The sequence below is a fragment of the Callorhinus ursinus genome, unplaced genomic scaffold (assembly GCF_003265705.2).
Source record: "Callorhinus ursinus isolate GAN/ISIS: 27379988/994484 unplaced genomic scaffold, GSC_fseal_2.0 scaffold63, whole genome shotgun sequence".
Taxonomy (NCBI): Eukaryota; Metazoa; Chordata; class Mammalia; order Carnivora; family Otariidae; genus Callorhinus; species Callorhinus ursinus.
Window position 1 is genome coordinate 255,815 of NW_027397125.1, and position 25,108 is coordinate 280,922.

The window sequence follows — 25,108 nt, forward strand, 5'->3', positions numbered from 1 at the left end:
GTTGGAGTGCAGGATTATGGATAATTTAAATTTCATTTCTTCTCTTTGTCAACTTTTTTCCTTTACAATAAGTTGATGTTATTTTTGAAGTCAGAAAAATAAAATATGTTACTAAAAGAAATAAAAAGCAATTCAGTAAGCAAGCCACCCTATGTTAACTGATTCGCCAGTACCTTCTTTGAAAAACACCCTCCCGCGTGCCTCCACTGCTTCTCTTCTCCAGACTATTCTTTACAATGAAGCAAACTAAAATAATGATAATTATTACACTTTGTGTGGATGACAGCCTTTAATTCTCCCCCCACACTTCTAAAAACAAATTATCTCCATTTTCAGATAAGAAAATAGAGACTTGGTGAAGTTAAATGATTTGCTCAAGGGCCCAGGGCTAAAAAGAGATGGAATCAGGATTCAAATCCCACCCACCTAACTTTAGGATCCACAGTCTTCGCCATTCCATGAGACTGCTTTCCAGGGAGAGGCAGTTTTGTAGAAGGCAAATTTGAACAGAAAATGCCATATTTATGAAGCTGAAAACTCTCAGCACAGTGTGGCAGGCCCACCAACTGGGCCCTGCACACCACTGTCCCCACAGCGTCCTCCACAGCAGCCTCAGTGGGCCTTTCTACTCCTTGAACATGGCATACAATCTTGATTCTGGGCCTTGATAATCCTGCACTATGGCTTAGAATCTACCCCCACCGCCCGCCCCCCACCCTGCCTCTCTCCCTCATCTCAATTCCCTTGGTGAACATCAGAAACATTGCTTCCTCAGGAAGGCTGTCTCTGACTCCAAGAACTGGAAGACCCTCCTGCTGGAGGCTCCCAGAGTCTCCTGGCCTGTTCCCATTACAATATACACTTCAATGGCTATAGTTAGCCAAGTGTCCTTACTGGTTGACAAGAAGTTCAATAGCACCCACCCTCTTTGAGCCTCCTGATAGTTGAAGATGAAAATAACACAAATCATTATTTTAGAGTAGTTGTGACAGATTCAGAAGTAGGGAGACAGTTAACTGTGGGGAAGCCTGAGCCACCATTCAAGGCCAGGGGCCTTTAAACTGTGTCCCCCTTGGAGCGTGTACTGAAGCCCCTTGAAGGGTACACGGGCATCAAGTTCCACATCCTCAACTTCCGTGTGTACTCTTCTCTAAAGTGGACCTGCCCGAGAATGGAAGGCCCCTTTCCCACTTCACATGAGAAAGGCACACCTCACAGCCACACAGAATCTTACTGCCCTGGGTGGGAAGTTCAAAGGCTCTAAACAAAGGGACAACTTGAAACACAGGTGTTGAGAGAGGGAAAGACTCACCACTCAAAACAAATCTTTTTGGAGGTCAAGTGGTTTCTAACTCTGCTTCTACACAGTGGAAGGCAAGCATCTAATCGTCTTGTCAGGTGGTGTATTAAAAGAAGCGTCATCGATCCCTCAGTGACAGATAACTTGGAAGGAGTTCAAGAAACGGAATGGCATTGCTCTCACAAAGCTCCTCTATTCTCATCCACTTATTCATGGGAATAAGGTTTCTCACACTGATATCTATAAAAAGTACTTAACTTCTATAGAAACGAAAAACAGCAATATAATTGATACTGAACATTCATCCCTTTATCCTGGAACAAATCAGAGGGGGAAAAAGGTTTCATCTGTTATCTCATTAAGAGATGTTTCCCCCCAGATTTTTCTTTTTTAAGCTTAATACCAATATTTATAATTTTAATGTTTTTAAGTTGTTTTAACCAACTGTGTAATTTCTTAACGCTTAAGTGCCTTATGATGACAGGATATAAAAAATTACTTATCAATTTATAAACAATTTGTTGAAGAGAAGTATGAGAGAGATCAAGAAGAGACTTATAAACATAGAAATATATTATAGTAGGAGAAATCTTTGTGGAGAAAACAGAATGGGAATAGTTCATGGGGAAAGACAAGGAACAATGTAAAATTTCCCAAATGTTAAAAAAGCTTATTTGTATACCACCAAGAGTGAACCCTAATGTACACCGTGGACTTGGGTGATAATGGCATGTCAATGTAGGTTCACTGATTGTAACAAATACACCACTGTGGTGGGGGATGCTTCTACTGGGGGAGGCTATGCATGTGTAGAGAGTATATAGGAATTTTCTCAATTTTACTGTGAACTGAAAACTGCTCCAAAAAATAAAGTCTGTTAAAAAAAAAGCTATTATAAAAATCGGGGTGCATGTCCCCCTTCGGATCCCACTTCCCTTCTTTTCCCTCCCATCCTCTTTCCTTTTACTCTTTTTTTTTTAAGATTTTATTTATTTATTTGAGAGAGAGAGAGTGAGAGGGAAGAGGGTCAGAGGGAGAAGCAGACTCCCTGCTGAGCAGGGAGCCCGATGTGGGACTCGATCCCGGGACCCCAGGATCATGACCTGAGCTGAAGGCAGTCGCCCAAACAACTGAGACACCCAGGCGCCCGTCTTTTCTTTTACTCTTATTTAGTTGCCTTTTCTACTTGGTTTATTTGGACCATATCTGACCGCCTTCTACTAAAGATAACAATTTTCTACAATTTTCTTCTGAATCCTGCAGTTCATTAATTGTATGGATATATTGTCTAGAAGGTCTTTCAGATGCTATTTCCTGCCAGGTTCTGCAGTATTTTGTCATAAACACCATGTTGGTTTTCTCCTCTTCACTCATACTAAATCAGGGCAAGATTGTTCTGTAGGCAGTAACCGCCAACAGGCAAAATCTGTGGTTCGCCTTGAGCTGTACTCTCTTTGCATCTGTGTGGAGGATATTTTCTCCTTACGGTTAAGTCTGAGGGGTTAACTGACTGCCCAGTTCCTACTTTCACTGATCTTCTAACCTTGGGTTTTTATGACCTAATATAGTAATTACAAAGCTAAACTTCTCAGCATACACCTTCACTAAAGCTCTTCTGTACTGTCTGGAGCATTTTGTGCACTGGGACTTAATCTTAAGGTGGCACCATGCCACAGTCTGCATCCTACACCGCTCTCCTCTTGAAGCTGGAAGAGCAAAGATGATCTTCATTTTTGTATCCTCCATAAATAGCGCAGGTTACACGTGTAAACAGATACTCCACAACGTTTGCTAAAGCCAAGCAAATGGAGTGAATTCCACTAAAGTTTCATCATATAAGTCAACCTGGGAAAGACATTCAATATTTTGAAACCTGTTGAGAAGAACAAATAAATTGTTCAGAATCTTAGCCTTTTCCTTTTTTATAATTTCTGGTTAAAACTAGTTCTTCATGCACAGTTTCTAACTAACCCTTGAAAAAGTTCCCAGACAGCACCCTAATCCATGTGGGCCCAAAGATCAAGCCTATAGGCTCATAGATGTAGCCCAGACAAGGGAGTGGAAGCAGATATCAGTAGGCACTACTCTGTTCTGGGATTCGCCACTACGAGTAAATGTTGACAATTACGTTTAAAAATAACTAACAACCCAAATGAAATACAGGATGGATTTGGATTTTTGAATTAACTGCTTGAGACACCGCTTGAGGAGAAAATCTAAGGCAATTAAACAAAAGAATCTCCGGATTTCGTTTCCAGAAACTTCCTCCGGAAATACTCTTCTCTAGGATTTGTTATTCTTTTGGTGTAAACTTAAAAAAATGTTCCTGTTAAAAACTATCAAAGGGTTGATACTTCCTCCGGAAATACTCTTCTCTAGGATTTGTTATTCTTTTGGTGTAAACTTAAAAAAATGTTCCTGTTAAAAACTATCAAAGGGTCTCCGCATACAGGTTTTACAAAGGGACTGTGGGTATTTCAAAATTACAAAGCCTCCCTTTTAGGAGTCATGATATCAACATAGGAATGGTCATAGTCTACTTCAAGAACAAGGCAAGAGCCCTAAGGGTCAGCATGCTGAAGTAGCTATTCATGCAGAGCACTGGCCAGAAGATAAATTATCCAACCAAACACCGAGAAAATGGAAATACTTAAAATCAGCAACCTCAAAAATGCCTCCACTTCCATTATGGTCTCTAAATGTGATTGTAAATTAGAAGAATATACTTGTATGGTTTTTAAGAACATATTATTATCCAGAAGATATCAGCAGGGAGGATTTCTGCTTCCTCCTATGACAGAGTAGCTCGCCGTTGGACCAAAGCTCCACAAAAACAGCTAGAAGAGCTGGATTAAAATATATCTGTGCAAAGGGCTTTGGAGAGCTATGGAGGCAACCAGGACTCAAGGGGCCAAGATCCAAGAGAGAAAGGAACCATAAAGACGTGCTGAGACATTCTCAGAGCCACATCTCCTCCCTGCCCCCGGTGAGAGGCTGAGAATCATGGCAGAGGACTTGAATAGGCACCTCACAGAAATGGATGTTTACATGGATAATAAACATTTGGAAAGGTACTCAAATCTTTGGCAATAGAAAATTCAACCTAAAACCACAGGCGATACCACTACACATTCACAGAGAATAACTAATTTTATTTATTTATTTATTTATTTATTTATTACTTTTTAAAATAATTTTTTATTATGTTAATCACCATACATTACATCATTAGTTTTTGATGTGTTCCATGATTCATTGTTTGTGCATAACACCCAGTGCTCCACACAGAATGTGCCCTCGCCAATACCCATCACCAGGCTAACCCATCCCCCCACCCCCCTCCCCACTAATTTTATTTTATTTTTTAATGGCAACACCAAGGGCTGCCAAGGACTTGGAATAACAGGAATTCTCATACAATACCAATGAAGGCAAATTATGCAATCACTTTGGAAAACTGCTTGGCACTTTATCCTAAGGCTAAATATGTGCATAACCTGTGATCCAGCAATTGTAAGTATATATACAAGAAAAAAGTCTACATATATTCAGCAAAAGACAGGTATGAGAATATTCTCAACAGCATTACTTGTTAAAGCCTCGAACTAGATAAAAAATCAAATGTCCATCAATAATACAACAGATAAGCTTATTCTGGTACAATCACACAATGGAATACTAAAGGACAAAGAAAAAGAACAAACTATGGACTGCCATATGCAACAACATGAATGAAGGTAAACACCAAAGACTAATGATGATTCCATTTTATATAAAGTTCAAAAGCAGGAAAAGCCAAGACCAGAGAGGTTGGAATCATGATTATCTTGGTAATGGGGCTCAATGGCTGGGAAGGGTATAGTGAGTTTGCTGGTATACTATTTATCTTGACACGGGTGGCAGTTAAATGGGATGTGCACTTTGTAAACATTCATAGCGTGCAGTTATGTTTTGTGTGCTGATGCATTAGATGCCATGGCAAGCTGCAGATCCACTAACACCTATTTTCCTCTTCCTCCTCTTGGTTAATACAATACTGTGGCCATGTTACACAACTCTTGAGCACCATTTTTATAGACTCAATGTGAAAGGTTCCTTGTGGAGGAACTGTAGAAGGTGGGGACTCTGAATGTAACTCCCAACTGTAGTTATGTGTATGGTTGTTCAGAGAGAGATTGCTTTTGTCGGCTTCTTGGGTATAGCTCAATATCACCATGTAACTAAGTTCTGGCCAATGGGATGGAAGCAGAAGTAAAAGCATCATTTCTAGGTCTTTCCAGTAAGAAATCTGGTTGTACACTTCCCTGGCTCTTTCCTCCCTCCCTAAGGACTGGGGAATGGCCAGGTGAAAAAGCTGCGCTGGGCCCAGAGATAGAAGCCACGTGTTGAGGATGACAAAGCTCCCTGTGTCTGGACTGGTATGTGAGGAAGAATTAAGCTTCTAGCTGGTTTGTGCCACTGATTTTGGGGAGTCTCTTTGTTACAAAGCTGAGATGGTAGCCTAAATAACACAGGCATTAAATCATGCCATTGAAGGTAGTTATGGTTTGAAAACTTTGTACAGTTGATCCCTGAACAACTCAAGGTCCATTTATACACAGATTTTTTTTTTGATAAGTACAGTACAGGACTATAAACATATTGTCTCTTCCTTATGATTTTATTAATAATGTTTTTTTCTACCTTACTTTGTTGTCAGAACACATTATGTAAGACATATAACATACAAAATATGTGTTAATTAACAGTTTATGTTATTGGTAAGGCTTCCCAATCAACAGTGGGCTATTAGTAAATAAGTTTCTGGGGAGTGAAAAGTTATACACAGATTTTCAACTGCATAGGTGGTTGATGCCCCTAATCTCTCCCCGAACCCCCAATGTGTTATTCAAGGGTCGACCATACTTTTACTGTTCATTATTTGTCAAACACAATAGTATTTAATTGCTCTGTTGTCAGTGAGCCACCACAAAACCTAGAGATGACTCTAGAAAAAAGCACAGTGCAAAGGAAAGAATATTTTCTCATGAGGAGGCTGAGAGTATCCTTCTATTTCTGCCTCTAGTGATATGGGCCTTAGTTTTTTTTTTAAAGATTGATTTGTTTTAGAGAGAGAGAGACAGAGAGAGAGAGAGTGCACAGGGGGGAGGGGCAGAAAAAGAGGGAGACAGAGAATCCTCAAGCAGACTACTCCCTAAGCATGGAGCCCAATACAGGGCTCGATCCCAGGACCCTGAGATCATGACCCAAGCCAAAAGCAAAAGTTGGCTACTTAACCGACTGAGCCATACAGGCACCCCAGGACTTGATTTTTTTAACCTGTAAAATATAAAGGTTGTCTGGATGTCCCCAATGATCTAACATTCTTTGACTTTCCGAAAAAGACTTAATGACCCTCATGCAATTACGGTTGGCTGGAGGCCCCAGTGGGAAAGGGCCTATACTTCTGCGACATCCTTGTACATATGACTTGAAGGAAGCCTTTTCAAATATGGAGAACAATGCTTTTTATACTGTAGACTGTAGAATTAAACCACAATAAATTGTACCTTTTCTAGGTGCTCTCTCTAGTTACCCCAGCATCAATAAGCATCAAATATTAACAACAGCAAAAAGGAGTGTCTTTTTAAAACACGAAGCAGGGGTGCCTAGGTGGCTCAGGCGTTAAGCGTCTGCCTTCAGCTCAGGTCGTGATCCTAGGGTCCTGGGATCAAGCCCCATATTGGGCTCCCTGCTCCGCAGGAGGCCTGCTTCTCCCTCTCCCACTCCCCCTGCTTGTGTTCCCTCTCTCGCTGTCTCTCTCTCTCTCTGTCAAATAAATAAAATCTTAAAAAAAAATAAATAAAACACGAAGCATTAATGACCCTTTGTGCATCAAGGTATCTTGAATTAATGTAGCCAAATGGAAATAAGGACAGAAGAAGAGGATTAGTCAACAGACAGATATGCTTTGGATGCTGAATCCAAAGAAACAAATGGGTTTCTTTTCTTTCTAAATCCTTCAAGGGCCTATTAGTTGACATATGACCTAAGAGTTGGGTTTGTGTTTTTTTGAAAGGAATACATTGGCAATATTTTGTGAGACAGTGAATGATGTTTGTTAGTATACAGGTGACACTAAAAAAAAAAAAATCCTCCATACTTTATATGGTTTAACTATATACAAGTTATCTTACCTGGGGGTTTTTAAATACAGCATATTTTTCCTCTTTCTCCAAAAACAGCACTTTATTTTCTGTGTCTCTTGTCCAGTCTGATAAGACTTCAACAACATTTTCATGGTCTTCAAAAATCCTTTCTGATGAAACAAGAAAAAGCATTCTTTCGGACCCAAAACATTAGGCTTTCCAACAGAGAAATAAGCTAGTACTGAGTTAAACACAATGCTTCCGACCTTTCATTGGTTTTTAGAAATTCCTAATTCTTACATGATGTCATATTGTAACACCCCTATTATGTTTCTTATTCAGTGTCAGGTCAATTTATTTGCCATAAAAAAAAACACGGCAGATGAACATACAATATCGTGATAATGGCCAGTCACTGCACTTTTTTCTTATTAGCATTTCTAACTTTAAATAGTCCCAGATGGAGGTAAACATCCTATCCGTAAGGAGGACCATGAAGCAATAATTGGTCAAACAACTCTGAATGAAACTGTGAGACATCTGATATGTTCTCTAAAACAACCACCCCTGAAGACTCTAAAAACAATGTATGCATATCTGAACCAAACCTAAAGGAAGGCTTTCATTTCTCTATTTGACTCAGAGAGTTAAAAAGTACCTCAAGAGATTATTTCAGTGTAGAACTTACTTCAGAAAAACAAAAAATCACTGAAAGCTTCTAAAGCAGGCAATTCTGTATTCCACCAAGCTTAGGAGAAGTAACAAGAATATTTCTTTAATTGCTTTTTTACTTTTTTTTTTTTTAAAGTCCATTAATTTCTACCAACTGTCTTTTGCTCTTTGGCGCTAAGCCTCGTCAACTAGACAAAGTGAGTGGGGATGGTGGAGGAGAAATGAACACTGATGTACTACGGCAGAGTTATGTTATGGTTTATTTATTTATTTATTTTTAAAAAATATTTTATTTATTTATTTGAGAGAGAATGAGAGAGAGAGAGCATGAGAGGAGGGAGGGTCAGAGGGAGAAGCAGACTCCCTGCTCAGCAGGGAGCCCGATGCGGGACTCGATCCTGGGACTCCAGGATCATGACCTGAGCTGAAGGCAGTCGCTTAACCAACTGAGCCACCCAGGCACCTTATGCTATAGTTTAAAGAAGCAAACTCTAATGAGACATTAGCTGCAGATACGCAGGCCCTCCTACAAGCTGCTCAATTTACTAAGCATGCAGCAAGAGGTATCATCCTGTCACTTTGTTTTCCTTATGGAACCACTAGAGAAGTGGCAATGATAATGCTGACATCTCAGGGGGGCCTGGGTGGCTCAGCTGTTAAGGTTCTGCCTTCGGCTCAGGTCATGGTCCCAGGGTCCTGGGATCGAGCCCCGCATCGGGCTCCCTGCTCAGTGGGAAGCCTGCTTCTCCATTTCCCACTCCCCCTGCTTGTGTTCCCTCTCTCGCTGTGTCTCTCTCTGTCAAATAAATAAATGAAATCTTTAAAAAAAGATAATGCTGACCTCCCCCAAGGTGTGGCCACTTGCAACAATCCGAGTCTCTTCACAGAGAAATGAAGAGGCAAGCACTGAATCTGACATAAGGGGAGTGATTTGTGCCAAGTCTTGATAGCCTTGAACCAAATTCTTCTTAATAATAGACCAAAACCCATCATAAAGCAAACCCACAGGTTTTTTTGGAGCACAGTCTATTATGGGGGATGGGACTTACCAATTTGCAGTTCTGTATAGATTTCATAAAGACACCAGTCTACGTTGCAGTCACAATGGGTTTTCTCAAAAAGGTTGTCTAGAACGTCTCGGGCCAATTGCTTCTCATCTACCATCAGTGACTTAGTGCTGTTATCATTCATGTGCACCTTAACAACAAGCTGAGGATAGAGCCACAGAGCACCAGTAAATTTCTGCAACTGGAGAAGGCCACGGAGATTAAGGTTTCAAAGCTGCTACTGTTTCTGCGAATTTAAGTAAGAATGTGTCCTGCAAAGTCACTCAATATGAATTCAGATGCTCAGTACTTGTCTAAGGTGCTAAGAATATAGAGGTAGAGAAATCAGTTCACAAAAACAAAACAAAACCAAAAAATGCCACTCATAATAAAGTCTTTGCCCAGCCTTCGGGCGCTCTGCATTCTGGTGAAGGAGACAGGAAACAAGCAGAATCAAAGAAGTGCTGACTTCCTGCTTTCATGACATCTTTCTGGCACTTGTCCGGGTTCATCCTGGAGCCCAGAAGCATGTCTTGATTCAAAGTGTGTCTATAATAAATTCTTCTCTTTTGTTTAGCTGGAGCTGAGTCGTATTTCATGCAACCCGAGGGTTCTAAGATACTGGCAAGACCAAGCTGGTTACTCTACAATTGTTTTGAAGGTCAGGGGTACAAGGGACACAGCACCACTGAGAGCCCTGACGGGGGCCGAATAGGCTGTGCTGCAGCAAAACATATTTGAGATTAGAGGTGGATTAAGCAAAATGAATGAAGACTGAGAAACAAGCTATTATGGAGGCATGCAGGCAAATCAGTGATCAAATTTACTTTTCATTTCAGTTTTTAAAAATTCTACTGTACTGATTTCAGAGTCAAATTAGTCATTATCCCATTCCAAATCTGGAGGGTCTCATGGGAGCAGAGTTTACTTATCTTCAAAAAGACATAGGATTTCACTGTTTTTTTCCCAGGCAACTTGGCAAAGTTATTAAATCTTCTGACCCCCCCAGAGAGACCATGATTCTGATGTAATACAACAGAATTAATTCATGATGTAATACAGCTAGGGTCTGGATTTTCTCTGACACCTGTGTATTTGTAGTGTATTTCTAATTATGGTAGTTGTTATTTATGAGTGCTACTGGTTATAATGGTACTATATATCCAGTTTTCAAAAGGAACCCTGGAAATGTGCCCACTAAGCCTTAATTTATGTTTAGGGAAGATTTCCTACAACTCCTTCTGGGAAGACCCGTGCTTTTATTTTATTTTTTACCAAGATCACTGATCCTACCTAATTAAATGGGAAGTAGGTTTAGAGTCAATCAAGTTGGAGTCTATCTTTAATCGCAAGGCCAGAAGGAAGTGTTGCGCTTCCCTTTTCAGACAGCGCTGCCTGACCATCAGCCCGCCGTGCCTGCAACTATATACACAACACACACCCGTGGAGGACGCCTGGAAACATTGTCAGTCAGAACCACCTGATACTACCCTTGCCTGAATTTCTATTCTAACTTGAAAAGAGAAGTGTGAAATAGCTGAAGACAAGTTCTGCCTATTCTGTTTGTCTAGGGTTGGTGCTGGCTACTCACAAGTGAAACTTATCCCTACTAAAAATGTGAACAGATGGACTGGAGAGGCCATACAGTTGGTAACATTTCTTCCTCCCCAAAAGTTTGGGTTAGGTTCTTGAGCCGCTGAGAAACTGCCCCTCCTGTCCCACTTCCAAGCAATCTGATCTTGAACACGTTCTGTAGTGAACAGAATGAAGAGCACAGTTCCTGTGGATTGTTATGCAGAGTTACAGAAAACAACTGAGGGTTTGGGTGGAGATAGAAATCTGGGTGAGGGGCTGGCAGGCACCACAAATTGAAGCGCTCATATATGCCTTTTCTTTTCAACATGTGCACACAGAGAGCCAAAACACAGACATCAGGGCAGTAAAAGTGCATTTCCTCTCCCCAGGATCATTCAAATTAGACCTTTACTCCAGGCTTGTCTGAAAAATACTTTTTTTCTCCCTTGAAAACCTATAAAACCTGTAGCCCAGAAACTTCTTGTTGGATAGTTGCCCCCCCTTTTTTTTATTGTATGTTTGTCTTTTGATGTATTTAAAATGAAAGGCCCAAGTGCCACAATGTCAAAGATACACTCATCTGACCTGAGAAATGAAGTATGGAGGGCTGCACAGAAAAAACAGAAAATCCTCAAATAGCGGGCTTTCCTATGATTTATTTTCTGTGTGTAGAAGGCATACCGACTGCTCCCTGCTGAGAATTACTGCTATAGAGTAGCTACGTGTCCTAAGAAACACTGCCAATGTTAGGATTGAGAAGACTTAATCTCCCTGAGGGAAAAATTTAATGATGTTTGACCACATTTCATTTTTGCGTAGGGATTCTTGAGAAAATAAAACATATGTTTGTGTTTTGTTTTGTTTTTATATAGAGAAAAAAACCTAAACCACATAATTTGACAGTGATGAAAGGTTGTTTTTTTAAAAATTTTTGGCAGAAATTGCAAACTAAATTTAATCCACATGTAGTTACGAATATCTACAATTACAGAACTTAGAAAATAAAAAAAACCAAGAGAAGGCTGGGGACTTTTAGCAAGAAGAAATTATATTTACTATTCTTCACAGCTTCTATCACATTTACAAGCTGAAGAGTAGCTATACCAACACATAATATTGCTAGATCCCAATTATGTGATTCAGCAAACAGAGCGCTTTTCATATCTATGCTGTTTGATAGAGGGTAGAATGACTTAAGCATGGAAAAACCTCCCCTTTCTAATCTGTTACAGTAAAGACTTTATGGTTTTTATAATTTCTCCTGTTTTTCTTTGCAAGTTGTTAAATAAAAGAATTTCCTAGCCCCAAATCCTTTATAGGTTTTTTGCTTCCATGCTAAGATGTACACATGGAGTTGTTCTCCTGTGTCACAGAGCTTTAAAACAAACGACCAAACATGAAATTCACGAGTTTCCAGTTCCAAAAGCTTTGTAATGTAAGCTGTGTACATCATTCGCAATCCAATATGATATCAACATCCCACAGAACACTTGAGGGCCAAGTACTTCAAACAGATTTGATTTCCACATTGCAGATTATATATGAGCACACATCTTAGTTACTTCAGTAATGTGCAAGTATGTCTCAGATAATGCTCACAGGCTTTTGTTTTAAGAGACACATTTGGAGTGTCTGAAATCAGACCAAATATACAACTTGCCTTCTTAATTTTCTTTATTTTCCCACTTGATCAGAGTGGCTTCTGTTTTACATCTTTGTTGAATGAAAATAGATCATGCTTCGTGTTTACTGTTACAACTCACCCATCTAAGTTGTGGAGAAGTTCTCTGGCTTTCTGATACACTGCAGGAAACAGGTGTTATCTCCTACCAGTCGCTTAACCTCATTTGAAGCAAATCGCCTAAGCTAGTTGTCCTACCTTTTTATTGAACAATCAACTTCTCTTTTCACTTCCCCTCTGAAAATACAGCCAATGTGGCCCCCTTTTTATAGACAATCCAGTGGTTTAATAAAATAGTTTAAGTAATTACAAGTTTTCTTTTTACTCATTTCCTTTTGTGTTTTTATCTTACAGGTAAAGTCAGCGACCCAGTGCAGCCCATGTTCATGGACAGTGAGCTACTGTGTTAGAGTGGGCTGTACAAAGGGCCACCCTGCTTGTCATCCTTCCCCCTACAATCCATTTTCCACAAAGCAGCCAGATGATCTTTAAAAATCAGATATTATCCCCAGTTAAAAACCCTCAAATGGCTTCCCAATGCACTTGTAATATACTCCAGACTCTTTCTTGGGTCTGTGAGGCTGTGTGGCCTGGCCTGCCTCTCTGACCTCAAATCCTGCTCCACTTTCCCTCCTACTCAATGGCTCTCCGAGCAGTGGCCATATAGCCCTGCCTGGGACGCTCCCTCACCACGCCCCTGGGGAGCTGGCCTCTTCTTGCTGCCAAGGTCTTTGCTCAAGGGCTGCCTCCTCAGAGAGGCCTCCCCCATCACTAGATCCATCTAGAAGTGACTCAGGCACCCTCTGTCACTTTTTTCTGCTTTACTTTCTTCCTAACACTTACTCCTCCTCTAGAATTTAACTCTAGGTAGGCAGGGACCACACCTGAACTGGTTTACCTCTGTAAACCCAGCACCTGTTCTATGAGATGGGGATGCATCAGTGAAGAAAACACCAAAATCCCTGGAAGAACTTCTGTGGGGGTGAGGAGGGAAGGTAGGCCATAAATAGGATAAACAAGTAGAGTGGATATTATGTTGGATGGTGATGAGCCCTGAGGAGAAAAAGAAAGTAGGGAAGGGGTGTGGGTACTGGGGGTGTATGCGCAATGCCAGATAGAGAAAGCCTTACTGAGCAGGTGACCAGACCTAGGGGAGAAACAGAGAAAACCCACTGGAATCTGGGGAAGAGCTTTCAAGGCAGGGCACCATAAAGCCTAAAGTTAAAAACTGAACCCAAAGGTCCTGAGGCCAGGGCATACCTGGAGTGTTTGAAGAGCAGTGGTGAGACCAGGTAGCGAGAATGGGGTAGGTGGTGGGGGACAGTGGGCAGCCAGACCATTTAGGGCCTTTAAGCTGCTATGAGGATTGGGCTTTTCTGGGTGAGATGGGGTGCCGTGGGAGGCTTTAGCTTGGGAGGGACGAGAAGACAGGGCAGGAACTGGAGCATACATAGAAACGTAACAGTTCATCCACAGCAACAGGAAAGACTATGGACTATTTGTCACAGGTGCAGGCAGGCAGGAAGGTAAATGTGTCGGGAGCTTATGGACCCTTCCTTCTGAGTGCTTCTATTTTCTCAGTGCCACGGGCAGCAATATCATTAGCTGAGAGAATGTGGATGAGAAAAGAGGTATTGGAGATTTTAAAGGAGAGGACAGATAGAAATCATCTCCTCAGCAGCGGTTAGTGGGTGAGTGAGTGCGCTGTTGGGAAGCCCTGGGCGGTGCTGAGAGCCCAGGTGAGTGGGAGGAGAGCTGGATTTAGGGTTTAACAAGGTGAGTACAAGGGGAGAGAAGGGCAAGGCAGCCAAGGATGTGAGACTCCGGTAACTGACCACAGGCTTTAATCATAAGTAGAGAACTGGAAAGAAAAATGGTAAAAAAGTTCATGCATGTTTAGAATGAATGGGGCCAGACTGATCTGGGAAGACCCGCCTAGATGAACCCTGAAGGTCTGGATCCAGGGACAGTCAAGGACTATTTACTGAATATCATTCAACATGTATTGAACACCTTCATTCAAGGAACCATGAGAGGTGCTATAGGAGCATAAAGTCTAATGCTCTTCACCCAGCTAGAAGTAAAAATTCTTACGTGGTCTCAGACGTGATACATGTTTCAGGAACTGAAATAAGACTGTTTCGACTTTCTCCTAAGTAACCAAATTATTATTAATACGTACTATTTATAGGTATGTGCTTCTACTGAGGTTAATTACACGTGTTTCTGTTATAATATCTGTGTTCCTAGAAAACCTGTGGTCTACAGAAAACACTCAGTAAAATTGCAGGCTTATTGGAAAAACAGGATTAAGCAGGTCACTCAAAATTCATGCAACTTTGAACCCGGAGTACTAGCCAAAACAACATTTGGGATCTCGGGACATAACCAGGACATCTAGGGTGGGCAGTGGGGCTGGAGGCTGCCTCAGGGGTTATGAAAACTGCACAGAAGCAATCATGGAAATGCTAAGGCGAGGCCAATGGAAGCTGAGCTCTGACCCAGTAAAGGCAGGTCCAGAAGGTGGTGCCACTTGCTATTACAGGAGAGCTGAGCAGAACCCAAGAGGGTGCTCCCCCAGGGGAGGGAGCCCTGGGAGTGGGAACTTGGAAGCTTCCACATTTACACTAACATAGGTCCTGATTTATCAGTCACAAATGAGCTAACTGATGTCACAGAAAGAATAACCATGTAATTATCTTTGTACTAACATTTAAAAAATGACAACTATTTAGAAAACACCACTCAAAATTTTATTTATTTTTTATTATTAAGCATAGTACCATGTTATTAATTTAACTGCCCCATGTAAAAGTGATTCACAGTTTACCTTCTTGACCTTTGCCTCCTTCAGTTTTTCCAATGCTAGCTTAATTTTATCCGCCTTGGCTTGGGCTGCTTCTTCTTCCTGTAAAACAGCAAGACATTCAACACTGTCCACTAGAAAACAGCAGTGAGGAAGTACCCGTGCCATGGCTAACAAACGCCTTAGTTACTTTACGATGACAAAAGGCTGTGTTAGGGGGCACCAAATTTCACATTTAATTTTCAGAATTTAAATGACTATAACAAAAATCTTCAGCCCAAAGACGTAGAAGGCAGTCACCCTTTATATCTTAGAGATAGTAACTTCAAAGGTAAAATGACGACTCTAAAAAGGCCTCACATGTGGAGTCCACAAGAAACTGAATGGCTCAAAACTGGGGTCTCACTTGAGGAATCTGCTAGTGAACTCAAGGATTTGAGCACTCCCTGAAATTACACACATTCTTCTGGGTCAGTGTGCGTTTTCTGGAATTCCTAGTTTTTATTCGGTACCTAAAGGGGCACTTACCTTCCTATAAGTTAAGACTTAGATTCAAACTTAAACTTATAATTCACCAAGAAAACACTGACAAACACTTGAGTAGGCAGAAAAGAGACCGAAATATTTTATGAGCCCAAAAGCCCTTTGATTTTTTTGTAAGGAAATATTCTAAGAATAGGATTATTAAGGCTCTCCTACCTATTTATTTTTATTTTTAAAATTTAAATTCAATAGCCAACACATCATTATTTATTTATTATTTATATTATTGTTATGTTCAATTAACCAGCATATAGTACATCAATAGTTTTTGATGTAGTGACCAAGGATTCATTAGTTGAGTATAACACCCAGTGCTCATCACATCATGTGCCCTTCTTAATGCCCATCACCCGGTTACCCCATCCCCTCACCCATGTCCCTTTCCACAACCCTCAGTTTGGTTCCTGGAGTCCAGAGTCTCTCATGGTTTGTCTCCCTCTCTGATTTCTTCCCATTCAGTTTTCTTCTACCTATTTATAATGATGAGGAATGAGCTGTTCTGCTTACTTTCTAATTATTTGAAAGCAGATATACATCTTTTTATACCAGTGATTCTTAATTTTTTTTTTTGAGCCACCAACCCCTTTAGGAATATGTTGAAAGCCATGAAGCCCAAAAAGCCTTACATGGGTATTCAACTTTGCATATGCTTTCAGGAAATCATGGCCTCCTTGAAATCTTCATGGACACTACATTAATAGCCTCTGCTCTTTAGAATGGCAGTTGTCCAAGAGACAAGAGAAAGCAAGTGTTGGGGAGGATGTGGAGAAAAAGAGAACCCCTTTGCAGTGTTGATAGGATTGGAAATTGGTGCAGCCACTATGGAAAACAGTATGGAGGTTCCTCAAAAAACGAAAAATAGAAATACCCTATGATCCAAAATTCCACTTCTGGGTATATAGCCAAAGAAAATGAAATCACTCTCTTGAAGAGATCTGCATTCCCGTGTTCACTGCAGCATTATTCACAGGAGCCAAGACATAGAAACAAACTAGTGTCCGTTGATGGGTGAATGGATAAAAGAAATGTAGTATATAGACAATGGAATATATTTTGCCATAAAAAAAGAATGAAATCTTGCCGTGTGCAACAACATGGATGGATCTAAAGGGTTTATGCTAAGTGAAATAAGTCAGAGAAAGACAGATACCATATGATTTCACTTATATGTGGAATCGAAAAAAGTTGAACTCAGTGAAACAGAAAGTAGAATGGTGGTTGCCTGGGGTTGGGAGGGGGTGGGGAAATGGGGCGATGTTGATCAAAGGGTACAAACTTCCAGTTATAAGAAAATAAGTTCTGGGAATCTTATGATGTGCAGCATGGTTACTATAGTTAACAATATTTTATTGTGTACTTGAAAGTTGCTAAGAGAGTACATCTTAAGTGTTCTCACCACATACACATGCATGCACACAAAGGTAATGTGACTAACCTTGTTATGGTAATCATATTGCAGTACGTATGTATCAAATCATTACATTATATGCCTTAAACTTATATAATGTTATATGTCAATTATAAAATCAAGCTGGGGAATAAAAGAGTCTCTGCTTGACACGGATCACTAATTTTTAAATAATATTTCTACAATAAATACATAATAGAACAATGAGTATGATAGAGTACGACTTACTATTTGATATATATTTAATATTTGTTCATTCAAAAGGCACTGTAGAAACTTTCAGGGTTACTAGGGTCATATTTATGAATACCGATCATTATCACAAAGTACAACAAATGTGGAAGCCGAAGGAAATAGAGCTGAGTTCTTACATTAAAATATTTTTCAAGTGGCTTACCATAAGAAAAATCCTTAAAAGTGCTCTTTTTACTTTTATTATAAGTTAATGTTCCAAATAATGATGATATGAATTTTCCCAGATGTATGGCTTCCCAGTGTTCAGAAATTTATTACTACCGAGCACTCATCATCACCTGCCTGGTCTACGACAACTTCTCCACCCAACTACAACACTACCATGATTCACAGCTATCTCTGCCCTACCAAACAGAGCTGCCAAATTCAACAAAATTCCATTTAATTAAACTCAGAAGTATGTAAGGAAAGCTTTCAATTCTTTACGTACCGGGCTAGCACCAGGGACACAGACATGTATATATCAGTTCCACAGTTCATGCCAAGTTAATAAAACATTACCCCAAAAGGTTGAGTACTATCAGGGAACATTGCATACAAATATAAATTTTAGCCAAGCTATGTTAACTCCTGAATATGGCTCCAATATGTTCTTTAGTCAAACCAATATGTCTTTTTATGGAAGATTCTGGCTTTGCAATGAATGTACTCCGTACTCTTGTTTTTTAAGTATCTCAGAACTCCAGATACTTATGAATATAACTGTCATTTTGAAGAAAGTCAAAGACCATGGGTGGCAGAGGTCAAGAGTCCTGCCATCTTTGCCCCACACTCTTACCTGAGAGAGAGGTTCAGGAGGTGGTGGTGGCAGAGGAACGTCTAACATGGGATCAGCTGGTGGAGGTGGTAAGTCATCCTCATATTGGCTAACACTAACTGCAGCAACACTTGCTCCATAACCAAGAGCTGCTGCCCCGCTGAAATCTGGTACCTCCAGGGATGCTGGATGATGCTGATTCTGAGAGGACTCTTTCTGTGCCTGAATTGTTCTCTGCTCAGCCTCGCTTATATCTGCCACCAGATCCGCCATGAGAGCATCTAAATCTTGGTCTTCCAGTGCATTTAAGGACTCTGATGGGGGAAAATCATGTTAATGATCAAACAACAATTTATGCCTGGAAAAACTGAAAGAAGGTCATTTTTAAGAGTGATATTTGGGTACTGGTTGTCAGGGGCTGGGAGGTGGGTGTGGGAAATAGGGAGAGGTTGGCGAAAGGGTGTAAACTTTCAGTGGTAAAGATGAATAAGGTCTGAGGATCTAGTGTATCTAACATGATGACTATGGTTGATAACACTATTGTATAAGTGAAATTTGCTGAGGGAGTAGAACTTAAATGTTCTCAACAACAATATCAAAGAGGGTAAATATGATGAGGTGATGGATGTGTTAATTAACTCAATGGAGGAAATCCTTTCACCAGGGATACATATATCAAGTCATCACATTGTACACTTTAAATGTCTTAAAATTTTATTTGTCAATTAAACCTCAGCAAAGCTGAATTCCTCCCCCCACTACCCCCCCCACCAAATAAAAGGAGAAATATATGTTTGCTACCCTCACAGATTAGCTATAAAGTCAGATCCAAGCACATGATTAGCTGTCTAAGTAGGAATTCTTATATATTCTGGTGCAGGATCTGAGAGTTTTAGAAAAGTAGGGGAGGGGAGATGTTAGAAACAGACTGAAGGGGAGTTTTCCCCAGGCCTTAGGGAGACAGACAGAGTACCACCGATAAATATACTTGGAAGAAAGCAGGTCTCAACCAACTGGGGTTTAATAGGATTTAAGACCTGTGGTAGAGACAAAGCCTCTGTAGGGATACCATCCAACTACGGAAACTCTCAGATTCAAAGAAAGAACAATTAATGCTAAACAGCAGGAAATAAAGCACTAAGGAGGTTGAAGTAAAAAATAATTTTTTAAAAACTGGGGTTATGTGGTAAAGACTTTGAAGATGGTGAGCTGAGAGTTAACTTTTAGGAAAAGGGCAAACATAGATTTTCAGAATGAGGGTAAGGGAGGGCAGTTCTCATTGGAATTTCTTCCATGTGTGATTGGATCGGACGTGTGATCCTGAAAGCTGACCTATGGTGAGGCCTATGAGTCGTGGGGTCAAGTGAATGGTGTTAGCAGAGTGCTCTTGTGATCAGGCATTCACTGGATAGCAAAGGTAATGAACACAAGATGGACTGGATGGAAGTGACCCGTGAGGAAGAGAATTTACCTGCTGTGTGCAGGATGAACTGGAATGAGGAAATGCAGCCTACTCAGCAACAGGCATGAGGCTTTGTGAAAGAATTTATTGCCAAACATCATTGTAATAAATACCAGGTAGCCTGTTGTACTCATGCTAATAGTTCTAGTGTATAGCACCTGGACTAAGGTTCTGGATCTCCAATCTGAGTAAAAAGGATTTATTTTCTTCTAAGCGATTCTTGCATATGACTTCTTCATAAAATTAAATTAACTTAAAATTTTTGCAGAGAAAATATATGTAGAACAAATGGAGCTCATTCACAATTTCCTAATGCTAGCAATTATATGGTGACTGTTGCCATATAAGCAAATGATTTTAATCCTTTATAAAAATTTTAGGGACAAAGTTCCCATAATAATTCTCATATTAACAACTTCCAAAGCAAATCATAATTCTAACTATATCTATATAGAATTGAGCAATATGGAATTGGGGAATAAGAATGACATGGATTCTGTTGAGAAGTCTGTCACTAACTCTCTGATGACTTTGAGCAAAGTATTTTTAACTCATTTTAGCAATGTTTTAAGTGAAGACAATAAAACACTTATTTCTTTTCTAATTTCCAACACATTTATTTTTCAGTACCTATCAGTACTTTTTAATGGTTTTGACCTAGACCCAAATCGTGCCACAGGTATGCGTCTTATCTCCTTAAGGACATGAGTTTTTTGTTACTGTACTTTAACATTGCTATGTTTATATATTGCTGGGTTTCTTTGTTTGTCATTTTCAGTAATTTTTGGATACTAGGTACTGAGTGCTTAGAAAGCATTAGCTGAGTTGACTATAATCGCAGTATTCTTAATTTTAATTGAATTGTTTAAAACTCAGCCATTGTGAGCGTGATGAGGCAAATCTGCATTGTTTATATGTGCAAGTATATGTTACTTATTAATTCATACATTTTACCAAAGTGTATTGCTTTTTTGAAATGTCATGAGTGTTGCCATCATTCGTGACGGAAATGATTGACAGGAACAGTAAATTTATATGGCAAACAGAAAAGAAGGTGGGAAAAGAAGTCAGAAGAGATGTATTATAATTTATCCAGATACAGGCACTGGCACCTAAGGGTTTATTAAAAAAAATATTGAAAATAACAGAAGCAAAGAAACCCAGTGAGTGACAGAAATAAAACTTGGAATTTTGGATTTCTGTAACTGGGCTTCTCTAATATTTTGTTTTTCATTTTTTAGGTGGGTACTGCCAGTCTCTGGAAAATCTTTTTCAAGAGTTGCAATGAATTCTCATTAACTTGGAAGCAATTACTTCAGGATTCACTGTAATTTGAATAGCACATGGGCTATTGTCTCCACACTAAATAAGAAGAGAGATTTTTGTTAATAAAATAATGTGACCATCTCAGGGAGGATAAAAAAATGTCAGAGCAAATATGTTATATATTAATTATATAGCAATTAAAATATATTTTGAAGCATCCATTCATATATTATCAATCATTTTGAAATGGATAATTCATTATTACTCTTGAAGGGATATTTCCTTATTAACAGTTTTTTACACTACTGTATCTTATTACTCTTAGGGTTTAGTAATAAGGAGAAACTCCCTTTACTTAAAAAAATAGTTTTGATACTTCACATAAATGCAAGATATAGTATTCCCTCTCATTGTAAGCAAAAATACCTTCTTGGGCCCCAATTTAATCCAGACACCATAAAACACAGTCTGAAATCCAGGACTTTAAAACGTCCAGGTTCCTTATATTTTTGTTTTCAAATCAGTTCTGTACAGATTTTAGTCATCATTATCATCCCAAATTACTTAAGAAAAGTAATGCTTACCATTTAAGTCTTTAAAACCCACACTGTAGTTAAATTCAGCTCTGGGTGGTTTGGGGTCCGGAGGAGGAAGAGTGTCAACTCCTAAACTCTGTGAAAATAGATCCCCGCCCCCAAAGTTATTCACCATACGAACATGTTTGCAGTGTATTTTAATTATTAAGTCAAAAATCATTTATTGTTTACACATTTTCCTTCTGAAGATGTTCTTTAAGAACTGTATTCTTACACGAAAATGTTTTATGTGATTTTTTTTTCCCCTGCAGAAAATTACAACTTAAAATTTGTTCTACAAGGGGCACCTGGGTGGCTCAGTCGTTAAGTGTCTGCCTTTGGCTCAGGTCATGATCCCAGGGTCCTGGGATTGAGCCCTGCATTGGGCTCCCTGCTCAGCGGAGAGCCTGCTTCTCCATCTCCCACTCCCCTGCTTGTGTTCCCTCTCTCTGTCAAATAAATAAAATCTTTAAAAAAAATTGTTCTAGAAGGTACATCTTGAAATAAAACCAGGTCAACGAAGAATGATGAGCATGAGATAGTTCATTTTTATAAATAACAGAAAAAAATCTCCTGTAATGGTGATTTGTGACACATACACTGTATGCAATTCTATAAGGACTTTAGCGATGACATCAAAGAAAAGGAATGTCTAGTCACTTGGAAGATAAAAGTTGTTTCAGGATGAATCTGCCATTAGTAAAATGTTACACAGTTACTCTTATCTAATAAAACTTGTTAGAAAGAAATTAAGACAGAGTAAGTTATTAATTGTGTAAATAATGTTTTTTAATTGAAAAAGTGACTTCCTATATGATTTAAAGGCTATTTTACATATACAATCTAAACTTTCAAAATGCTTTTATGTCTATAGTTTGAGACGTGATTTCTCCCACTCTAAAACATGAGCATTTTCATGACAGTGAGTGCATCCTTTGATGCTAACTTGATTTGGTAAATAATATTCTTGTTCATGTCTTAAATTTCTGAAGGAAAAGAATCATTATATGTTTGAGAATAAAGTAATGGGATATCCTCAATTATAAGTAGAAACAAAAAAAAGACCACTAATCAAGAAGTTAAAACAATTAATCCAAGCAAATTAGAATCAAACATAAAAGGTAGGGAAAAGTGACTGCAGTCCCAGAATTCATTCTGAAAAACAGAATCAGCAAAACTGTGGCGAAGAGGGGAGGCTGACAGATGAACTAGGGGGCAAATACCAGAAAAAAAATTTAGTGAGAGAAAGTACAAAGAAATTCATTAATGAGTTCGTTTGCTGTGACTAAGAAGTCTAACATCACAAATAGGGCACAATTAATCTTTGCTCAGGATATAATTTATTATGGTATTCAAAGAAATTAGAAGTAATTCTCTAGCAAAATATTAATACATAAATGTGTGATAAAACAAGCTTCCAGTAAAATGTAGAGAGGGAGAAAAAAGAGGGGAGACTGATTTCCAGAAGGAGCTCCCTTCATCATAGGAAGGTCATTCAAAGCCCAACGTGAAGTAAAGAATGTAGCCCGTTCTCCACGTGTCTGGTGATTTTAGGTGATACACAGACACACAAACAATTAAAATGTATCTCTTTGGATGTTTGTGAAAAAATTAAGCTAAAACATCGAGCCCCGATTTGGGCTCCCTGCTCCGCGGGAAGCCTGCTTCTCCCTCTCCCTCTCCCACTCCCCCTGCTTGTGTTCCCTCTCTTGCTGTGTCTCTCTGTCAAATAAATGAAATCTTTAAAAAAAAAAAATTCTCAAAAAAAAAAGCTAAAACATCTAACTTACTTGAGATAAAGTTTAATTTTAAAAATCAATTAAAGACAAATTATTAAAAACAATAGGACAGATGGGTTGCAACAGGGCAAAAATCATGAAGGTGATAATGTGAATGACTAAAGATTGGGAACACTGCTCTGTACCCACTAACTTCTGAAAATTTATTTCATCAGATGTTGGATAATGGTGATTTTCTAACTCTTCACTACTTTTCAATGTTTAATTGGAATTCTATGATAAAGAAGAACTTTCTTGAGGCCCCTGGCTGGCTTAGGTCCGTAGGGTGTGTGACTCTTGATCTCAGGGTTGTGAGTTCGAGCCTCATGTTGGATGTGGAGATTATTTAAAAATAAAACCTTAAAAAAGATAAAGGAGAACTTTCTCTCATCAATTATTTGTTTAGTCTGAAAAATAGTTTGGGACCATAAAAAGACTAAGATAAATGCTTGGTTCTTTATCAATTTTCAGAGTAATAAGTTAATGCTCTGTCAATTTCCAATGACGACAGATAAAGTAGTTTTGTTTTTATTATTTTTGTTTATTCTTGGTATCAATATGAACTCACAGTTTATTTGTCTTTTTGCCATGTTAGATATTTAAAATTTTTATATTTAAATATTTCCTTCTTTCTTTCATGGCTTTTGGGTGTCCTATCTTGCTTAAGAAAGCTACCCACATCTTAACATTGGATAAACATTTTTCTCATGTTTTCTTCTATATATATATATTTCATATATTTAGATCTTTGACTCACAGAACTCATTTTGGTATAAGGTATGAGGTAGAAATTCAGCTTTTGATTTTCCAGATATTCTCCCAACACAATTTATTTCATAGTTCTCTTTTTCCTACTTATTTAAAATGCCACTTTTATCGTATTTTAAATTCTTGTATATATTTGGATCTAATTCTGTGTCATGAATCTGTCTAAATGTAGCATTGTCTCTTCTTTTTCATATTTTCATGGATATTTGTGTATTTAAATCTTTCTCATATAAATAGTGGAAATGGCTTGGTTCCCTTTCCACACAAAAAAATCCAGTTAATATATGTATTGGTTTCTAGCCTTTATGTCTCTCTATGCATAGATATACATACATATACACATACACAGTTTCTATATGCATGATGTACATATATGTGTACACACACATATACACATACATGCATATAACACACACACATATATATATGGAGAGAGACAGAGACAGAGACAGATGTAGGGAATGATAATGCAAATGGAGCAATACATCAATTAATGAGAAATCTGGGAGAAAAGTAAATGGGAGTTCATTGTATTATTCTTTCAACTTTTCTCTAAGCTTGATATTACATTTTAGTTTCTTTTAATTTTGCTTGTTTTGGGAAATTAGGAAGCCTCTGGTTAATCCAACCATTTCAACCACACTGCAGCTTCAGGGAATAGAATATGCCCCAAATTCACAAGTGAAGATCAAAATACAGCTTTTCTAATGGCTCAGAAAATACTCAATAATCTCAAAGGGCACTTGATAATGGCTGAATTGAAGCTGAGCTTTTAAACTCAAGGACAACGTGGCGCCTTTTCTTTACCATGAAATCTTGAGGCCTACCTGTTGGGAGAAGTGCATTAGCCAAGGAAACCCTGTGACTATCTCTACTTGAGCACAATAAAGAAAGAGCAAATACCATTAGGGCCTTGAGGGCAGGCAGGGGTCCAAGACACAATGAGGGGCCCCCTTCCTACTCTTGAGTTAGAGTAACAACACTCAGTTGTGGAACTATGAAAACCCCAAACTGTGACCAATCAGAACAGTCACAAGGGGCGTCTGGGTGGCTCAGTGGGTTAAACGCCTAACTCTTGGTTTTGTTTC

At 39.0% G+C, this 25,108-nt stretch overlaps 1 protein-coding gene across 1 annotated transcript in view; it reads right to left on the bottom strand.

Annotated features, from left to right (window-relative positions):
• APBB1IP (amyloid beta precursor protein binding family B member 1 interacting protein) overlaps positions 1-25,108 on the bottom strand; it is a 104,229-nt gene that overhangs the window by 33,803 nt on the left and 45,318 nt on the right. Inside the window, exons 3-7 of the mRNA XM_025892011.2 lie at positions 21,484-21,571; positions 18,193-18,485; positions 15,233-15,310; positions 9,150-9,309; positions 7,477-7,598 (exon numbers count right to left, since the gene is read on the bottom strand). Of these exons, the coding sequence (XP_025747796.1) occupies positions 7,477-7,598; positions 9,150-9,309; positions 15,233-15,310; positions 18,193-18,485; positions 21,484-21,571 (741 nt within the window). The remainder of the gene's footprint in view (positions 1-7,476; positions 7,599-9,149; positions 9,310-15,232; positions 15,311-18,192; positions 18,486-21,483; positions 21,572-25,108) is intronic.